Here is a 21236-nt window from a genome sequence, read left to right as displayed (position 1 = left end):
CCCCCCCCCCCCCCCAAATAAAATGTTAGATAAAAAAAAAAGGAAAGAAGTTTGTGAGTCAGTTTGAGTTGGTTTGATGGCAGCTTTTCTGGGGACAGCTTCTTGGTTGCATGACAGCTGGCCTGCTTTCTTAGCCTCATCATTTTACCAAAAGCCCTCCTCAGCCCGAACCGCCGAGAAAACACAAAAGGAAGCAAATCAACCGAATGCGTGTCTCGCACACCGACAGCCGTGTGCATTGTGTGGAGGTGGCTCGACGACGGGCTGCAGAAAGGGAACAGCGGCGTCGCTGCCACTGCTTTGCAACAATGCAGTTAATATGAAGCGTTTGTGTCATCCTCAACGTCAACCGTTGAGGAGAAAAAAACCCATCTCAGCACTTGACTCACAGATAGTAAAAGATACCAAAACCAGCTTCATTTCAGAGTCATTCCCACAACTACTCTCTGTGCGGGCCCTTGTGGAAAAGGTGCAAGAGCATTTTAGCATGGTTTAATGAGAAAAATCGAACTTCGTTAATGGCGTCATCATTAAATAGCATGACAATTCCTCAGTGCCAGAGGCTGCAGAGATGGATTTTGGAAGAAGAAGAAGGCTGCATTTCTGAACTGGGAGTTTAGATGCATTTCAAGCTTAAATCATGCTTCTGTTTGCCCTTCAACTGACTGTCTTTATGTTCTAATTACTGCGGTCGAACTCGTGTCTCAGAGAAAAGAAACATCCCAGGGAAAAGCCAGTAATTGTGTTTCATGGTAATTACTGACCTGCACTGCAACAGCATGAACAGGCTTTCTCATCGTTTCTACCCAGACATGTGCTGGCTACCCAACAAAGGAAAGAAAATCCAAAAAATCTGCAGCAGGGAGTTATTGACCCAGCACTGATTTGGCAGTGTTTCAGCATGCCCTGTAGCCTTTATGACAGTATGGTTTATGTAACTGCCAATGGAGCTCATACAGATGAGTGGTCTGTAGCGCACACACACACACAAAAATACTCATAGTAAAGAGCACACACAGACACACACACTCCCACTGCCTGCACGGTGAGGACGAGCAGGCTGATTTCTGAAGAGGCAGCAGGAGAGTGAGGTCAGAGGATCAAAAGGGAAACGGTGTTTTACTGCGCAGGTTTTCATCAGAGCAGCACCCACCACGAGCTGAACGACGCCTCAGAGGCAGCAGAGGAACATACCGTCGTGAATGATGCCAACGTGTCGCTGTTGTGGAAACAAGGTGTCTTTGCCTCCACACGACAAGATAACATAAACACAATATATCCCGTCTGTTTAATCTGCACACACCAAAGTGTAGAATCCACTTATGTCGTTGAATGTCTTGCCGTCAGCGGGAGTTTTCCAGGAAACTAGCAGAGACTCCAGGAAGTCGGTACCGGCAATAAAATAGTCCAGCACAAAACCCCCGAAATGTTTGATTTCTGTACAGATTGAAAATCTAGTTTCCGACGCTAAGCCAAATACATGAGGGTGATATCAATCTTCTCATCCAAGCGAATAAGCGTATTTCCCAAAATTAGGAACTTTTCCTTTACAGTTTTTCTTTATATAAACATCAACTTTTCATCTGGTGGTTAATTACAGGATAACACGAGTATATATATCGTTGAATAAACCGACTAGCATCTGAATCAGAAAGTGTCTTGGTGATGTAATGCATAACAATAAACAGTGCAAAAGTCAAGAGACGTAATATAAAACAGAAAAACATAAGAAATATGTAAAGAGGTATCTGTATATAAGTGGAAGAGCAGCATGAGATCTCCTCCATTAACGAGGAACCACATCGAAATTTTCTTTGAGAGTGCAGGCTTGAATTATTCTCGACATCTGTCGATATAGAAATAATCTGAACACTTGAGTTTCATTAATGTCACTTTCACAGTTTGTGTACAGCACACAAACTAAAAAGCGCTTGCCTCCAGCATCCTGTTCTGCAGATGAAGGAATGTGGCTTGGAGTGAGGAAAGTACAGGCTGCTCTGAGCAGAATAAAAGGAGGAGGATGTTTTTAAGGATTCTCTCTGAAAAACCTCCCCCCCCCCCATGGGTGTGCCCAATCAGAGATAAAACATATTTACATTTCTCCGATTTGAAATGTGCTTACAGTCCATGCTCTTCTGTCATTCTGCTTCACTATGTTTGTGAGTGTGTGTGTGTGTTCGCCTGTATGTCTGCATGTATGTGTGTGTGTTTATTTTTTTCTCCTTGAAGTATCCTAATTGAAAGCCTGGAGGCACGAAACACTGATGCAGCCAATATGGAGTTTGCCGGTAGTAGTCTGCTGTTTGTGTGTATTTCACCTAAAAAGGCACACAAAAGAACACACACACACTCATCAAAACACTGTTTGTTGACCATGTGTACCTCGGAGTCTGTTGATTAATGAGAGGCACAATATATGCGTCCCTGTCTCTCTTGTCAACGTCCTATAATAGCTGTTTTTATTTCTGCTTGATTGGTTTCTCATCTACCGCTTTCTCACAGTGCATCTATATTCACTCGAGTACGTCCTGATGTGTCCACAGGTGTGCGGAGTTGTTCGCCAGTGTTTGTGTTTTTCATGTGCGCCTTCATTTATCAGCAGAGCGAAGATAGCCCCCTTTGCCCCCTGTCGGTAATCTCTCTCGCTGTTATTGCAGCTTACATTTGGCTCGGCCCCAGAGCTGCTCGCCCGTAATGGATCCTCCTCTCTCCGCTGCCCTCGGGGAGCGTTACAGTTTCTCATCACCACTCGCCATAAACAAAATGACCTCCGGTCACGTCTTGTATTTGAGCCGAGTTATAACCCCGCAGAGCCCGTTCTGAGTGTAACATCGGGATGGTCATGGCCGAGCGGCGCCCACATCGACAGCGTTGGTATCTCACAGGAGAGATTTCTCATAGTGCCGTCAGGTTAAGACCTCTAATTCTAACCAAACTCTCATTTTGTTGGTTATGGTTTTTATTTATTTTTACTATGGATGGAGAGAGCTTTACAACCATGAAAACATGTCAAATCATTAGCCATGATGACTGTACGCTTTTTTTAGTGGGTTAACTCTGTTAGCAAATTAATGTCACCACGTATGATTGCTCACTGATATCCATTTGAACAGAGATGCAACTGATTGGCTACAAAAAAGAAGAAGAAACGAACAACATCAGCACCAAATTGTAATTTCCACCTCTATGCACATTACGGTATAAACTACGAAGAAATGTATACTAAATATATTTTTTGGGGGAAAGAAGTAGATGTTCTCCAAACAACGGAAATATGACCCGTTATTGAACAACAAAGCTAAAATGAGAGGAAGGTGATTTAGGTATGATAGTATCTTTGTTATAGACAGTCGGTCAAATGCATTGTAAGAACAGGAACATGCGTCTACGAGGCTACATTGACACTGCAAGCATTAGAGCACACATCTGATTCTTTTTGTTTCCTGTTTGGCTGTTTTTTTTTTTTTTAATGTGACCAAAATCAATTCAAGTGTGAGTTGTCACGTTCCTGTACTGACCCGCTTGCGATAAAGAACATTAACAAAGACGTCACACACAGGACGCCGTTGTACCGAAGTTAACACGATTGAAGTCGGTGTTTACACTTTCAGTTATAAATCCATGTGCATTGGAAGCCAGTGAATCCGTGAGCAGACGTCAACAAGAACTAGGATAAAGAGAAAGGGAAAGGCAGCCACATTTCTAATTTATGGCGTTTCGTGGAGCAAAGGCTGCTTCTGTAGTGTGTGTGTGTGTGTGTGTGTGTGGTGATCTTCATGTGAATGGCTTCACAGAGCAGAACTGTGCAGTCCTGTATCTGATTTAGGACCACATATAAAAGTGATCCAAATCCATGAAAAAATAAATAAATAATGATCTTAGTAATATGAACAAAACATCTGATCTCGGCCACTTTCGCCTGCAGAGTGAACACAGCCTATGATATGCCTTTTGAATCTTCTGATAGGCCTGTGGGAATGTTTAAATGATGCAGAAGCCAATATAACCTTCACAGCGGGCCTCTGTCTTTAATACAACATTTATCTTTTTGCAACAGTGCTGCAATTTTTACATCAACATCATGTCTTCAAAAGCAAACACAAGTAACTGAAGCAGATGAGCTTGAGGTCAGTTTGGTTTGAGAGTGCTGATGTGGTGCAGTGTGGACAGACTGGTTTCCCTTCTCTCACCCAGCTGGTGCTGTAGTGGAGCAGCCACAGAGCCTCCAACGCAGGCACCAGTTCATTTCATGGCCATTACAAGAGGCGGATGGAGGGGCTCGGCTCTTCTCTTTGAACTGGGATTAGTAACAGGGAGAAACAAAACTGTGCTCTTATCTGCCTCTGATATTTGTGTGGAGCTGCAGGGGCGGGGGTGGAAGAGAGCTCAGCTGTGTGACACCACAAAGCAACGTGATGAGTCCTTTCACTTTCGTTTTCCTGACAGACAAATGAAAAGCGGGAACAGGTATCGTCCTGATTGGCTCGACAGGTAAACACAAACTGTAGTGTAGAATGCCTCTCTTACACACTTCAAGTGTTGTTTCCTTCTGAATTTCATCAAAGACCGATCCTCAAATTAGGAATTTCTTCTGGGTGTGTTTTGCTTGCAAGGATGCTTGAAGACCCCCCCCACCCCACCACCACCCGTCCCCTCTCCCCAGCATCAAAGCACAGCACACGCCGTTTGAAATTCATTGAAAGCATCGGATTAATAATGCAGAAAGAGAAGCTCTGGGGAAAAAAAAAAAAAAAAAGAGGCCTTTCTCCACTCCTCGGCCATTAAAGCACGGAAACCCTTCTGACGTGACCAAACGGGAAACCTTTGAGCGAGCGGCGGAACGGCTGCAGAAAGGTCGTGGCGGAAGTAGCTAGAGCTGAGTCTCCCTCGGGAGGCGGCCAGACACGCGCTACCTAAATGAAACCGTTTCCTGTTTACTCCGTGTTGTTACCACTCCCCGGTGCTTTCCCTCCAAATTTGTTCAAGAATGGAATACAAAAGACATCAATCCATATGAAGCGCTTGATTGAAATACAAGCGGTTTTCTCTGATTTTACTAAATGCTGTGCATAAAACAAAACAAAGCTTTAACAAGACAATTTGAAAATGAACGTATAGGAAATATAACACAAGGTCCCCGTTCCAGCTACCTCCTCATAAAGGAATAAGTCAACATCAGTGCTCACCATCAGGTTTGGACGGTTTCTGGGGGTTTTCACAGGGGAGCATTTCCTTCATGGTGTCCTACTCTGAATGTTTTTTTTATGAGTTGTGTGTGTGGCAGTGACAGAGTGTTGGAGTCTGGAGTTTTTTTGCACTTCTTTCTCTCCACTGAATCCCAACTGCTCTTTGGTTGTGGCTGTGAAGATAAATGGGGCACCAAGGCGGTGCCGAACAGCGGCCGAGGGACATCGGTTATAACGAGGAGGGCCTAATGCTGAATTAATTAGCAATGGGCTGATGTGGAGGAGCAGCAAACAAACAAGAGGATCATTTAATGCCATCGCATTAGCACTGAGGTTAACGGTCTGCGACACATACTGTATTTTCTGGATAGTCATTTTACTTGTTTACCACGAGTTTTCCAGGAAACCCGTCTACACAGACGCGAGAGTGGTATCTATCTTTCAACTTTTAGCAAAAGAGTAATTCCCAAAATCTGAATACAAAATCAATCGATACAAAACGTAATCATTCTCAAAACTAGTTTTGAATTATTGGACACTGGTAATTGTGAGAAAGCCTTTTAAGAGGTCACCTTCATTGAATTACAGATCGTTTTCTATTGAATATGATATCGAGCACATGATAAACATTGAACATCTAAACTAACAAAATGCTGCATCTTTTCAGCAGAACCCGTCTCCCCAGTGCCACCTTTAAAACAGTGTGTGATTAATAAGACACTAATGATGATACCTCTCCTCCTAGCTTCCCTTCCTCAATCCACACTTCCTCTGGCTCCTCCATCATTCCCTGTGATATCTCTTCTCCCTCTTTCTCTGCTGCACGTTAAAAGCCGGACTCTCTGGTTCTAAGAATAGCTTTCCCTAACCTGCTCATTGTGATGGAGTGTCACTGCTGTTCTCCTCTCTAACACGATGTCTGCTTTACCCTTTTCACACCTCTAATGCCGCCGGCTCCTGCCTCAACCCTGTACACCTCTGCGTAGAAGGATTTGATTTCAAACATGCCATATAGCCTTTGTTTTATGATTTTTTTTTTTCATTTCTCTCTAAATAACATTCATGTAAGCAGAGTCAGACGGTGGACATGTCGTCATGAGGTGAAACTCTTTCAGCTCCGTTGCGTTAAATCTATTTTTAAGTGAACATTGACAAACTCACACGTCAGACGACATGGAGGCAGACATACATTAACGCGGCCACTCTGGGTTATTTCTCCAGAGAACGGGGCCTATTTGCGGTTTAATATGAGGAAAGCAGGCATTTGGAATACAGAACACGGCGCCGGAAACAAATGGCTGCGGAGTAATGAGAGTCGACATTTAGATAAATGCTGCCGCATTAGTATGCAAGAGTGCAATGATTGTGTTGTATCGGCCGAGTGTGGCCACGTGCCGTTGTGCAATCAGCACATCTGGAAAGCCGTTTGTTGAGCAGGAGAGTGCACAGTAACACCTGGGGAGGCTTCAGACTGTATAGAGGTGTTTGGTTCTACAGTATAGGTGCTTTTCTCATTTGCATCAGTCTGCCCTTTTTTTTGTACACTACCTTGTGGTGTGAAATGAATTTAAATAAGAGTGAATGTGATTATTACCATATGGACGAGAAGAACCAACACTAATCTGAATTCTCTAACCCTTAAATGAAGCTGTTTTTGAATGAAACCCTTCATATAAGCAGAATGTGGGGATATTATATGAATGTGTAATACATATTTCAGTAATATATATTGATGCGAGTGGGTACATTGTTTCAGGGTGTAAATTATTTAAGATGGAGTTCACACTCCATTAAAGTACACTATGGGATTTATTCTGTGACTTTTATTTTATTGTGAAAAATACGAATTTGAAGCCTTTATTCAATGGTTTAACGAGACCTTATACTGTAAATATATATTCTATGAAAACATGATGCATTTGAGAGTTTAGACAACTCTCAGAATAAAACATACTGAGGGAACTAGGTAATTTCCTTTGTTCTATATCGATATCTTTCTGACCTCTGTAGTGTCACAGTGCCAAAAGTGTAGTAAACCGCAACACCTCTGGCATGGTTTCCCTGCTGGTCATTGTTACTGTCACGGGGCCCTCAGCCTGCAGGGCCTCCTCTGTCCAGCTCATGAGGTCATAACAAGGGGACCCCACTGGCTGAAAGACTCCAGAGTGGAGGCTTTAGAGAGCGTGCGAGCAGATTAGGTGGCAGCTTAGCCCCCAGTAGATGTCAGAACAATCGTGAGGACGAGGCTTAATTAGTAAAGGGCGAAGACCAGTGGCGCGTATTCAACTCGTTTGGATATGATGACAGGATTGTGGGAGATCTTCTATTGTTTTGCTGAAGTCTGGTGGAAGTGCTGTGAAAAAGAAAATGTCCATCTCATTCATGTTTCTCTGTTTTTGCGTTGCAGAGACAAGGATCTGGGGCAGCTGCTGGCAACAACAAGACATCTGGAGAACAAGGTAATAAAAAAGTTACACAATTTTATGACGTTTACTTTCAAAACATCCCCTTATATTTGCATCAGCAGCGACTTACTGCGAGTGCACAGAAAAAAAGAGAGACAGAGAATGACTGACACACAGACAGGATGTGAGCGAGGGAGGGAAAGTGGGCCACAGTTTAAAGTACATGTGGGCTCACGTACGCAAGACGAGCTTTAAAAAGGCAATGTCACATGATTGACAGTACCGGGGTCTGAAGGACAGCTTCCATCAGAAAACACACACACACACACACACACACACACACACACACACACACACACACCAGGGCTTTCCGTCAGATCTCATCATGATCCGACGAGAGTTCAGGGGGAGAACATTACATAACATATGAATTAGTTTGTTCGTCATATTTAAAAAAAAATAAAAAATCTGTTTACAGATTTTTGACAGTTTGGTCATATAAAATGCCCTCCAGTCATGACAGCGTGAGCTCTAAAACGGTGCCATTTGTTCTAAACTTGCACATGATTGTTCATCAGTAATGACTCATGTTCGAAACTAAAATATAGAATTTTTTTTCCGCACGCGTCGTGCCTTTTAGAAAACCAACTTTGCTAATAGTTTGGTGTTTCGCCGAAGTTAGATACTGCACCACTTTACATTTTTCTCATAAATCTATTGACAGCTTTAACGTCCTGACTCAGCGGGGTTAGAATAATACAGACACCAGGAGACAAGCGTGAGATGACCATCAGCGTCCGTAAATCCAACTCTCTGGTTGCCCCCCCCTGAGCAGAGATAGACTGCCTGCAGCCGTTCTGTCCGGGGGGAAATAAAGATCAGCTCCGAGCACCGAGCGCATAACAAATCATGTTTATTGTTGAGCCTTCTGTCATTAAACCTTCATAGCCAAGCACATAAAGGCTTCCACGCGAAAACTAATATCTCCCCCGCTTTCGCCTCCCCTAAATCATGCCCGTGATTTGGAGCGTCGCGCTGACTCAGCACCACTTCACAGTTTGAGGAGGAGCTACTTTGATTTTTATAAAATAGTGTGCTCGGTGATTTATTCAACAAATGAATACATGATGTGTTTTATCAGTCAGTGGAGTAAAGTGTTAGCGTGAAAGTGAGTCCTCTGCAAACGTGTCCGATTGTCTAAAGATCAGAAATCTTAAACTGATTGTTTTGTAATTATTATTGCAATGACTTGAACCGTGCGGGTCAGTTTGGTATTTAGAGATTCAAAGTATTGTACAGGTGATGATAAATATATCACAACGGTCAAATAAAGTTACAAGTATGCAACCTTGAACAGGTGAGTGAACAACCTCCATACATGCCATCCTGACTTATTGAATTCCCCCTTCAGCCATCGGGGGATCGGTGTGAAACTTCACAGATTCTCAGTCGGAAGAGGCCCAAATGCGTCACTTTGGCACTCCTGTCGCCAAAAAATGTGATATAGAAGAGAATAAAGTTATAGCTTTACAAAAGAATTAAAGAAATCTCTAGTAATCTTCTTGTCCATCTTAAAGAGTAAGAATTGCTGGCTGAGTTGAAACACCGAGCTGCAGAGACTAATTTTTCACTGCCTTTAGGATTCAGGTCCAACTCTCTATTCACTTAATAAAACCAGAGAAGGAAAGTACAGCGCCTGCAACACACACACACACACACACACACACACACACACACCCCTTTCCTTTGTTGTCTGACCTTGACAATTAATTTGATGCCTGGAAAAACTGCTTTCCCAGCGTGTCTGAAGTGTGCCTCTCTCAATGTAGAGAGAGAGAGAGAGATTGGGGGAGAGCTCTCAGAGTGGGCGAGGAGGGAGTAACGCTGCTATTGACTTTCGCCCACTCGGCATACACCCAGCACACACTAGTCTTTAGAGACAACCTCTCGCAGGCTCAAGGACATCCACAGAGGGACGTATTCATGTTCACTGGAACACATTTCTGACTGGGTAGGTCCAGGAACGTGCAGCCGTGGTGCACCTCAGCAATGCAGCAGAGGCTGTTTACCTGATAACAGCGCTAAGAGAGAAGCCGGAGGAGGGAAGTGTTTATTGCAAAGATAACGGCTCGAGATTGAATGTTTATCAAGTGGACACAATGGAAGCGACCTTTTTATTTTCCCCCCCGCTTCGCTGCATCGTGCTGTTTACTTCCAGACACAAAATCAGAAGACGTTCATGTTGCTGCTCATAGTGTTTATTTTTCATTTTAGTATTCAGAACCTTTACCTAAGTAAAAGCAATACTGCAGCATACAAATGCACAAGTATGCTGATTAAAGAAAATACAGAAGGAGACGAATATAAAAGCTAAATATACCAAAAAGGCCAAAAATAAAAATGCTCATTATGCAGAATAGCTTCTTTGACTGTGTTACATTATTCTATGTATTAAATTATTGAATTCTTATTACTGATTCATTGATGTTTAAGAAGCAGTTTTCATGTATTAGGTGGACGTGTTACTACTTTAGTGTCGTTCTTAATTATTTAGTGCAGAGACATCCAGGCCTTTATTTGAATCTGGTCTGGTCCTTTGTCAAGATTGAAAGGAGTAATAAAGTTTTCTGAGTTACCTCCTTGTTGTTGTTGTTGTAGTACACTATTGTGTATAGTTTCAATATGTCCACTCCACACAACATTGTTGGTTGATGCCTCTATTAGCAGTGTGAGGGTTCAGAAAAATCAACCTTGCTCCAAAAAAAAGAAAATTTCGCTTTTTTTTGCCGTGTTATATTCGCATCCTGTATGAAAGTAGTCATGACCAAAAAAAAAAAGGTTTGGACAAATATAATGACGTGCAAATTAATCAAGAAGACGTCGAACATGTGACCTATCAACTGCAGGTAATTCTACCTCACGTCAATGTTTCTTTTAAGTGCTGCGGAGGTGAATCATTTTTGTGGGCCAACCCCAGAGGTTACCATTGCACTGGTTCCCTCGACAATAAGCCAAAGGGATTTTTCCTTTCGATTACTGCAGAAAATAAGCTCTGAGGTAAAACAAACCTTTGTGACACTTACATGTTTTGTTCAGCAAGATCATTTTCATAAACGAACACCAGTTTTATGATGATTTTGAAGAGTAAATCCAATCGGCAGGAGTAAAAAAGCTAAAGTTATGCTGTAAACCAACTACACCACAGTTACATGAGTGTGAGCCTGTGAGAGATGTTTACTGATTTATGTTATATCATAGAACATAATGTTAAAATCTGTGTTAACCAGAGACCTTATATTTAGGTATCCAACCTAAACATAAAAAAAACATTGACTTCAAGACGAGGGAACTGAAAGTGCTAAAATGCTAAATCATTTCTGGGTTTTAGGACTTATTCCTGCACCACTCTATTAGCGTCTGGCCCTTGTTTGTTTGTGCTGTGAGAAAAATACCTTACATGCTACCTGAGTTTGTGTACTTTCTTACTATCCAACACTGATTCAAACTCCCTTACCGGCTCGGTCCTTTGCTCCTAAAAAACTGTTTTCTGTGACATTGGTTGGACGCAGTTGGAGTCCAGATGTCTGTTTATTCGGGCCGTATGCTCCATATGTCCGCTGACCTTATGAGTCCGAGCACAACACAGACTGTCCCCGTCACAGTAAACAGCTGGGGCAGCAGGCTTCCTCCAGCTTTACATTACACTCTACTAAATAATCACCGGCTCCATTCCTCTATGTAAATGTTAAGGCTCGCGGGGAATTGTTCAGGAACAATGTGGAAACGGCAACACCACCATCAGCCCCCCCCCTTGTTTCAAACAGCCACAGGAGGCATTTCAAATGGGCTCACCTCAGAGATCAAAGTCGTCCTTTTATAATTAGCTTGCGACGAAGATGACCCAATTTCTACGAGCGTTTTAATTAGCTTTACTGTACTCAATTATAGCCATATTGAATTTGTCTTATTGTGTCAGAAATTGTTCGTGAACGCACACTGTATCGCTGTTTCAGGTGTATTCAGTGCTAGAAAGAGCCGAACACATTTCCTCTGTAGTTCTTTGAACATCCCACGTTTTTTTAAATGTGCGACCACATCCAAGTAGGTCACACAGAAGCTTCCTCACCGAAGCAAAATAAAAGTTGACAAGTAGTGAAAAACCAGAGCACACGGTACTAATCAATACGCAACCGGTCCTTCGTGTGTACTTGTGTATTGATCGCTGTGGTTTCTCTCACGCTTTGCTGCCCCTCGGGTGTTTCAAGGCCTGAGGGGTCGCTGATATTCTCCTTTTACTTTCTCACACTGACTTTCAAACACTGGCAGGCACAGTATGCACACACACACACACACACACACACACACACACACACACACTCAAATGCTCTTTGGTTCTTTTGAAAACATGCGTGATGTCTCTGTATCCAGACCATCCGGCCTTGACTGGTGGATGTCTTATTCTTACATGTTATGGATACCGGAGTCACAGTGCTGCCTCACTCCTGACAAGTATACATGGCTTAAGTTGCTTTTTCAGCAGTAAATGGGAAAAAATGGGAAACAAATAAATCAGGGAATCAAACCTTCTCAAGGGGTTTCTAAAACCTCCCTGGGATGGTGCAATTTAAAACACAATTGTAGCAGAAAAGAAAGTAAAAGTAAATTTAAATCATCTCCATTTTATTGAAAAGCAATTGGGGCTGCAACTAATAACGCATTATCATTATTATATAATAACAGTTTCCATAATGATCAAAGCTTCTTTTTTTTAGATTGAATGACTTTTTCCTTCTTTAATGGAGCTAAACATGGAGCTGCTGTTGGCTCTCTGAAGGAACATTTTCATTTGCACCTTGGGACGGCTCATTTTAGTGACAAATACCTGCAGCTCTGCCGTACTTTAAGCCCAAAAAGATGTCCACGCATACCGTGTAAAACCCTTTAAGTCTCACTTCACTTTCCACAATCTGTCTCTTTTCTCAAGGTCTAAAAGTCCTCCTTTAATGCCTCTCATTCTCCGCTTCCTCAGAATCCCTCTCATGGCTCAACTGGTTTTAAGCAGTGAAATCGATAAGACGTCCCAGCTTCTCACCGGGCTTCAGAGCAGCTTTTAAAAAAGACATTTTGAAAGACGGCCAACCGAGGGTGGTCTTATCGTGTCACTTTTGAACCCGCTTCCATCTGAACTATAGATAAAGTTGGCAACATGCAGGAAAGTCATGACTGAGAGAAAGAAAGTAAATCCATTGAGCCTGAAACCTAGAAGCATGTAGGCTTATATTGCAGCAGTTACCAAACAGAAATAAATACATTTCTCTCCTCCTCACTGAAAGCACAGTCAAGATGATCCAGACGGGCACTCTGACAGCAGATATAACCGCCCCCCCCCATTAGGTGAAGACAGGGACACACAAAGGGCTGCCAGAGGTAATGGGTTTGTAATCCGTTGCGTGTGGGTGTGTGTCGATGAGACGAATCCTCAAACTGAGGAGAATGATCCGTCATTGTCACATTCAGCCACTGCCTCCTGTCTTGGAAAAAAGAAAAATGATGAAAATCTATCGTCAGGCCTGAGGAAAGCCTTCCATCAAGAGGACGACATGATTCTTTTAGATGAATGATTCCTCTGAATTATTAAACTGGACTTGATTAGTAGAGGAGATGCTGCTTTTAAAGTGGCCACCCTACAAAAGTTGTCAAATACGACTGACGAAAACTATACGGATGGTAAAGTAATAAGTATCTTCACTGACTTGTGTTTGCGCTGCATTGTGAGAGTGAAAGAAGAAAATAATGTCAGAAAACTAAAGATATTTTGAAAAGAAGCCAAATAAAGTTGTGAATATAAACACTTTTTTTCTATTCGTGCTGATGAAACTAAATGTTGCCCTCCAGACACGGTGGCATTAGTTCAGGCAGAGCGCTGGAGTCACGCTTGCATTAGCTGGTTTCACAATCACTTGCTCCTCCACAGCTGTGTGGCTCATTGTAACTGTGATAATACGCTGAGGCCAACAGTGACGCTGCCACCTCAAACCCATTTTTTGGTTATTGTTGATTCAAGTAAGATGTATTGTTAAATATTGTTGCTGCTTAGATTCTTTGAGAGCTCTCTCAAAAAGATCGGACCCTTTTTCGTCAGAATCTAAAGGCTGGGATGTTCTTAAACCAAACTAGTTTTTACGGTGTGACGTTCGACCAAGGAAAAAACGTTTTAGCGATTTGACAAGCAGTTTGGTTGAAGCATACTGACCTCTTAACTGTAACACCATTCGCTATAAGTGGTCAGAAATGTCTCCGACTAGAAAAACCAAAAACTTGACTTTGACCCCTTTTACATGTTGCATAGAAATGTGTCTCGTATCCAGATTGTCTCTGTAATAATTGAAATTGACGTCTAGTATTAATACGTCTCTCCAGCATCCACATTGAGTCCAGCTCAAACAACCAAATATCACTTCCTCCTCTCATTTGCACAGGACAAAAAAAGAAAGAAAGAAAGAAAAGATGGCTGCCATCCGTGAATCACTATTGGCTAAAGCCAACGGCTGTTACCTCGCTGGTTTGAAACACGATTTTGTATCGACGCCTACGCAGTTGTTTTATGTGGATAGAAAATGCAATTGAGGTTACATTTACGTCCAATGTGGTCACCGTGCATCCCTGAACACCTCCGTTAGCGGTGGAGTCGGTGGGATCAATGCGTTTTGGATGCATTTACATTCATGTGGTCAAACACAAGGCGTAAAGGTGGTATTTGTTCATTACTGTGTCAAGCTGCACATCCCCCGTCACAATTACAATATTCCTTCCAGCACCGGATCACCTCCTGTGTGTGCCTACACTCCGACAATGTCATCTTTTTATTAATAAAAGGAGCTTGTATTACAAAGATTATGAGCATGTCTGCTGTTGACGCGGCGGACAGTACAGCTCAATAGCTAATGCTGCTGGGAAGAAAGCAGCAGGCATTAGAGCGTCGGAAAACTCAATATCAATTAATGAGGGATTCAAAGCTGGGCGTGACACAGCAGTTAGCGTTTCCTCCTTGAACAGCAAGACAGAAGTACTCCAGCTCAGCCCCAAGGGAACCCAAGGATTAGCTGCACAGTCGATACATGAGTCTCTCTCTCTCTCTCTCTCTCTCTCTCTCTCTCTCTCTCTCTCTCTGTGTCATGTGTGTTTATGTACAGCAGGCTCTGCTGATCAAACCCAAGCGGGTCAATCCTTTGCAGGGGTGTTGCGAGGAATTAAATGGCTCCCCTGCTGTACTCTGTCGTGAAACAATTAGTTACTCTGAGAAATAAAAAGGTTGAAACCGCTATCTGGTGATTAGGTTTCATCTCAGCGTGAGAGTCAGTGCAGACTGATGACAAGAATCTTACATCAGCTTCAGGATATATTAACGTAAGTCTGACGTAATCATCTGGTTTGTTACTTGCGGTGACATAAGCTGTCGCAGACATACGTTCCAGCCACAGGGAAACCTGCTCGGTTAAATGTTAGCTTGTTGTGGCCTTTCAATGTCCTGAATATCTCTGCTTCTTTACAGCCGACAGCTCTGTAGCTCCTTTCAGCAGCACGCTCCTGTGCTACAGCAAACACTTCTTTTTTTTGTTTTTGTCGATACAAGATTGATATCAGGAACACCACAACTGATTGGTATTTTGTCAAGTCACAGCATGTCCAAGTAGAGAGATTAAACCTAAATGTCCTAATAGGTCTTCTCGGTCGGCGTTGGCTGAGCTCCAGAGGGGATTAAGAACCGGCGATCAATTCATGCTCTGGCCTTTGACAAGTGATCTGCTCCCCCATGGGAACTCTGCTCCACCACTGTAATGAGGGACGGGGTTTAGGAGTGCTCGTTACGGTTACGTGTCACTACATCATGTTACTGTTTGTAGAGATGGTGGTTTATTGTGACGGTATTAATGTCGGGAATCATGATTAATTCATTTTCTGAGAGTACCAGCAGTGTTAGGAAATGTTACAAACCTTATATGGAACAATATTGTACTACAAAACTGCCGTGCAGTTTTCTAATTATAATAAGCTAACCGTAGCTGCACAAATTAGTGTAAAATGCCATTTCTGGTTAACTTTGTAATGTTCTCAGCTGACTGTGTATATCTATGCAACATATAGCTACATACATGATGTCATGCTAAAGGACATCATGTTTCCAGCTGATGATCCGTGTGGAAGACTTGTTTTGCTCCACCATAACCCTGTTTGGTTACCTGTACACTTACATTCGGCCTCACTTTTAACGTGACAAGACAAAAAGGTGTTGTGATCAAGACTAAAAGTGTTTGGAAAATGTAAAAAAATATATATATATGAGATTTGCACATATAAAACTAAAATCATAACACACTGGATAATTTATACAGAAGTCTGCATGTGAATTATTTAAATAGGATCTCTTTGTCCTCACTCCAAAATAGACATTCTGTTTAAACCCAGTAGTTCTGCACAGTTGCAGATAAAGGGGCGAACAAAATCATTATAAAATGTCACATTTGAAAAACTGACTACAGCATAGATGGTCTGTCAAAAAGTTTGAGACAGAAAAATTGCAAAAGGGAGGGGGGAGTGACGGCCATCTTTTCCTTTTCCCTCCAGATGCGTCCAAGACGGACGTCCCAGAGGACTTTGACATCGACATGGAAAACCCGGAGACCGAGAAGGCGGCTGTCGCCATTCAGTCCCAGTTTAGGAAGTTCCAGAAGAAGAAGCGCGTTGAGAAGTCCTAGTGAGCGCCACACGGTGCTCTGCCACTGTGTGTACGGACGGCAGGCGGACGAGGCGGCGCAGTGACGATGGTGTGACATTTGCATGTAAACAAATTCATACCTGTTGGAACTCTAGGGGTTGTGATGGGGTTTTGGGGGAGGGGGGAGAGAATGCAATAGCCTGTTTATCATATAACATGTCTGTGAATTTTCATTATCCTATTATTATAATTACTATAATTTATGATTTGACTGCAGTATCAATAAATGAGTAACAAACAGTTAGAAAAGAAGATTTGGTTTCTGTCCTGTCCCGTGTATCATGAAGTCTAGCTGGTGTTTGGTGTTAGAATATGTTTTTGTACTTATCCCGGCCTCAATAGTTATACTTGCAACATCTCTCTCTGTAAGGCTTTAGGACTACGTTTCCCAAAAACACCCGTTTACATGTGTGTAGATGGAGCAAATGCTGACGTTGGATTGAAGGTTGTTTTTAGGAAACTTGGCCTACAGCTTTCCTTTCTGAACAGAATATCTCACCCAGAGGCATTTTTCTTACCCGCATGGTACTATCAAGGTGTGTATCAATGTACATTGAATAAATAAAAAATGTGTGGAACTGGTGTAGAGTCTATGTAAATTCAAAACATTTGACAAAAGCCTCGAGCTACACGTCGAAAGTGGCTGCTGCAGTATGTCTGATATATTGCATTGACATACGCTCTGCAGGGATAGCTGTGGGACTTGCATTCTGATGACAAACTATGAATAGCAACCTCCTCAGAATGAGCCGGGCTGAATCTATTCCCTTCTCAGCTTGATGACCTTCTCCATGTAGAGCCAGGCTAACTGATTGACTGATTCCCACTGAGCTGAGAACAGCTCAGTGGGAATCGGATCCCACCAGCAGCACCTGCATAAATCCAGTAGATTCTAGTTCAGGATTACAGGTTTATATTTCGTTATTGGGGTACATAAATTATTTGATCTGCTTTGTGTTTTTGAGAGAAGACGGGTTAAAAAAGAAAACTATTTGAGGGAGCGTTGCCATTTGATTCTGTCATAGTTGTCCAGCTTCTGTCCAGACTTTTTTGGACTTTTCCTTCTGCTCTCTGTAATTAACTGGACGGCCGTGATTTTGGCTCCGAGGCAGCTGTCACAAACAAGCCGGACTCCTTTCAAAGTTCATCACAGAACGGCAGACAGCTTCCATCATTATACAGCACACTGCTCCGGCACATTATGTGGTCTCCCTCATTAGCCTGCATGAGGACAAATGAGAAAGCACACAAACAACGGACCAGAAATACTGTAGGTGCTGCAGCCTGAAGGATTAGTCCTGAACTCCACAGGAACAGCATGGCATGATATGTCTTATGTCACATAGAAAGACATCATTTTCTAGTTTTCTAGCGAGATGTTGATCTATATTTCATGAACCATTTCGAAAAGTAGAGTACATTTGCTTATGGCGTGGCTTTATGGATGGCAATGTCCATCTGTCTATGGATTGCGATGACATTTTGTACAGATAATCATGGTACCCAGAGGATGGTCCTGTTTGACTCTGGCGATCCCCTGACTTCTCATCTGCTGTAGCATTAACGGCAGGTCAAAATTCATCAGCATCTTCTAGATTGATTGGCAGAAAATATTGCACAGACATTCATGATGCCCAGATGATGAAGCCTAATCACATTGGTGAGGTCTGACCTTTCCTCTCGCGCCTCCATGAGGTTGACATTTGTGATTTGGAGTGAAATGTCTTGACTACAATGGGATGTGTTGCCATGAATATTTGGTTGAGGACAGTTCATCCCGACTCTGGCCGTTTAGAAGTGTAAAACAATTTAAGGTCCTTTATTAGATTGCCACTTATTAAGTAAGTATCACCCTTACTAGAGTCCAATGTCCAGTACTTCTGCATTTGGAGAAACAAAAGATTGACAGTCCTGCCGTGCCTTGTTACAGTTGCAAGGCTGTGATTGGACAATGCCGTCCAAGGGACATTTATGGGAAATAATTTTCATCGTAGCACCGTCATCTAGTCCAAATAACCATTTGGCCAATACATTGGTTTAAGATCAAATACCTGCAGAACTAATGACATTGCCAGCAGCCTCAGCTGTACTTTGTATTTAGTGCCAATTAAAAACAACGAATAAATGAGTTGTACTTTCGGTTCCCTCGTCTCAAAGTCAATGGGCTTTTAGTTTGATGCCTGAAATAAGGTCTGTGGTTCAAACAAGCTTTAGAGAATTTAACGTTTCGTCCAACAAGGTATAAAATACATCAGTAAAGACTTCTTTTGTGCATATTGAAGCTTTTGCGTGTCTTAACAAAGGCAAACAAATGGCTAAATGAGACTACAGCCTCGTATTGTATACTCGCTCATGTGACAACGTGTAGTTTGTTCATAGGCTAACGTTAGCTCTGTACCTCTGCCGCTTGCACAAGCTTCAAAAATCATAAAAGCGGTGTTAATTATCTTGCTGAACAAAACGTCCAAGTATCATAACAGTTTATTTTCTGGCATAATCCAAAAATGATTACAAAAGGTCAATGGAAAAATGTTTTTGTAGAGGGAACCAGTTCCGGGTTTGGCCTACAAAAATAAAAACATCCCCGCAGAACTTATAAGGTGCTCCTTTGTGTAACCTTTTTAATAACAAAGAGTTCAGTCAGGTTCTTATACAGGATACTCTTATGAGAATGATGCTCCAATAGAGACGGGAATTTAATCTGTCAATGGTTAAGAAAAGTTGCACTGATTTTCTTGCGATCGGGACCATAACACTGCACATGGGTGAGTTACTGAACTGTACTATAACAAGGTCGGTGATGGCCTTTGCACCCCAGGGAATTGATCCTCACAGCAGATGAGCTCTGTAAGCCCGGGAGGATTAAACTGCCATGACAAGTTCACTCGATTCCTTGATATCCACGGCCAGATGGTTCCCAGTGCAAACCAGCCAAATAAAGGGCATGCATTACATATTCACATAGTCTAAATGCCCATAACACTACATTTGCAGTAACAATATTGTGCAATGCTTATGTCAAATCAATACTAGGCAGGTTTGTTGCCATAGTCTTCCTTCCTAAAAACAGACACAGCGACCTTTTTAAGGTCCTTGTCTCATGGAAACACAGACTCGCTGCTGTTGCCTGTTAGTTTGCCTGCTTGTTTTATTTTCCACCCAGAGGACTACTAAAAAGGATCCTGCCGAGTCATCCGAAGGCCCGCAGAGGACGACGGTCCTCCTCGAGGTTCTGCTAGTCTCTTCCTTGTGTTTGCGTTAGTGAGTGTGTGGTAATAGAATTAATATCATATTATTAACATATGGAGATTTTCTTCTGATCTTTTACAGCGAAGCCTCTCTCTCTCTCTCCTCTGCGCTGCTCCCGGCTGATGTAGAGAGGCTTGTTTTTCGAGGTTGACATGAACCTTACCTTATGCTTTAGAAACAGAACAACAGAAACAGAACTCATTCGTTCTTACTGTCTGATTAAATACTGTAGGCCATTTTGGGTACGGATATGAACCATTCTGCGGGATAATGATATGTTGATAAATGCACCGAAACTGTATCATGATGAAAATTCCCACATGTACCGAGAATGAGATTGTAAAAATGCACCGCCTGCCATCTGCTCTGCCCAAAGAAGAATATCAATGCTCTGCAGGAAGCGGAATAAATCTTCCGGAGGTGGAGGATGGGCCCGAGTCAGTGGAGGCAGCATTTAATGTGGAGGCAGCGTAGATATATAGTCCATCAATTATCCTCGCGCACTACTTCACTACTCTTTTCAAGACAAAGGAGATATTACTGTGTCCTGTTTCCTTACGTCCGGACAGCTGTGGAAATCAATTTCACACTATGAATGTTTTGACAGTAGCTAATTATCTGTGATCTTACGAAACCTGACATTTTCATGGTTCACGCACCACCGACTACATCCACTCGTGCATGCATTCCAACATATTTCCTTGACAATAAAAAAACGAATCTGCTCATATTGCTTCTGTTCATGCGTATAAGTGGGTCTATGGAAACCTCCCATCTCGTGCATTCTTCTCGGGTTATTTGATTTGTTTGATGCTGTACACCTATACGGTCCCTGCAGATGGGGAGATGGATGATTCTGCTAGGTTTGATTCATTAAATTCACATTTAGCCATTAGCGGCCTGTCAGAAACAACAGTAACATGAATCTGATCTAATCAGCGAGTGCGTGCGCCTGCAAGCTTGGTCTGAGGAATTTCGCTGTCAGAAATAACAGCTGCGTACGAACGACTGACGCTTCCTCTGGAATCACACAAAAATACTCTCACTTCATCACACACAAAGTGTCAACGCTCTCAAAAACAGTTTGGAGTTTATCGGCGCCTACAATCAGCAAATCTCTCCTCTCGGCTTGATTAAGTATTTTGATTCCTTCGCATCATAAAGTTTTACCACCGTTAAATCTCAGAGGAGACAGGGAATTGAGTGTTGATGGATTAAATCAAAACCTAATTCTCACAGCGCAGAAGAAAGCAAAAAAAACTACCGCCGTCACTCCAGAAGCTGATTAAAACTTCACATTTGCATCCTTGTTGTCAGGAACACAGACAGGTGCCCGAGGAGTAGGTTCTAACGTTTTCACATGAAGCACATCTTTGTGCCGTTCTTCTCGTCTCAGTCGTAACTTTTTCTACAGGAAGATTTCAACCGGGGTATTAAACCCTGCAAGTTGCCCTCAGAATTACATCCTTACCCCTGACACAACACTCCAACTTGAGTTGCTCTGTTGAGAGTTGAGAGCTACAGTAGGCTACAACGGAGAACAGTTATACGGGATCTGTGCTGCCATTAGAGCCGAAGTAGTTATGGGAAACACCATCTTACACTCAGAAAGATAATAAA

General features: G+C 42.5%; 1 protein-coding gene across 1 annotated transcript in view; it reads left to right on the top strand.

Moving 5' to 3' along the window:
- The window catches only part of LOC116390812 (calmodulin regulator protein PCP4-like), a 29077-nt gene extending 12128 nt beyond the window's left edge, over window positions 1-16949 (top strand). Inside the window, exons 2-3 of the mRNA XM_031860907.1 lie at window positions 7594-7645; window positions 16217-16949. Coding sequence (XP_031716767.1) covers window positions 7594-7645; window positions 16217-16347 — 183 coding nt within the window. The 3' untranslated portion in view covers window positions 16348-16949. The remainder of the gene's footprint in view (window positions 1-7593; window positions 7646-16216) is intronic.
- Window positions 16950-21236: the final 4287 nt, after the last annotated feature.

The sequence above is a fragment of the Anarrhichthys ocellatus genome, unplaced genomic scaffold, assembly GCF_004355925.1.
Source record: "Anarrhichthys ocellatus isolate YVR2014 unplaced genomic scaffold, GSC_Weel_1.0 scaffold24, whole genome shotgun sequence".
In the NCBI taxonomy this organism is placed as follows: domain Eukaryota; kingdom Metazoa; phylum Chordata; class Actinopteri; order Perciformes; family Anarhichadidae; genus Anarrhichthys; species Anarrhichthys ocellatus.
This window is presented reverse-complemented; position numbering and strand designations above follow the sequence as displayed.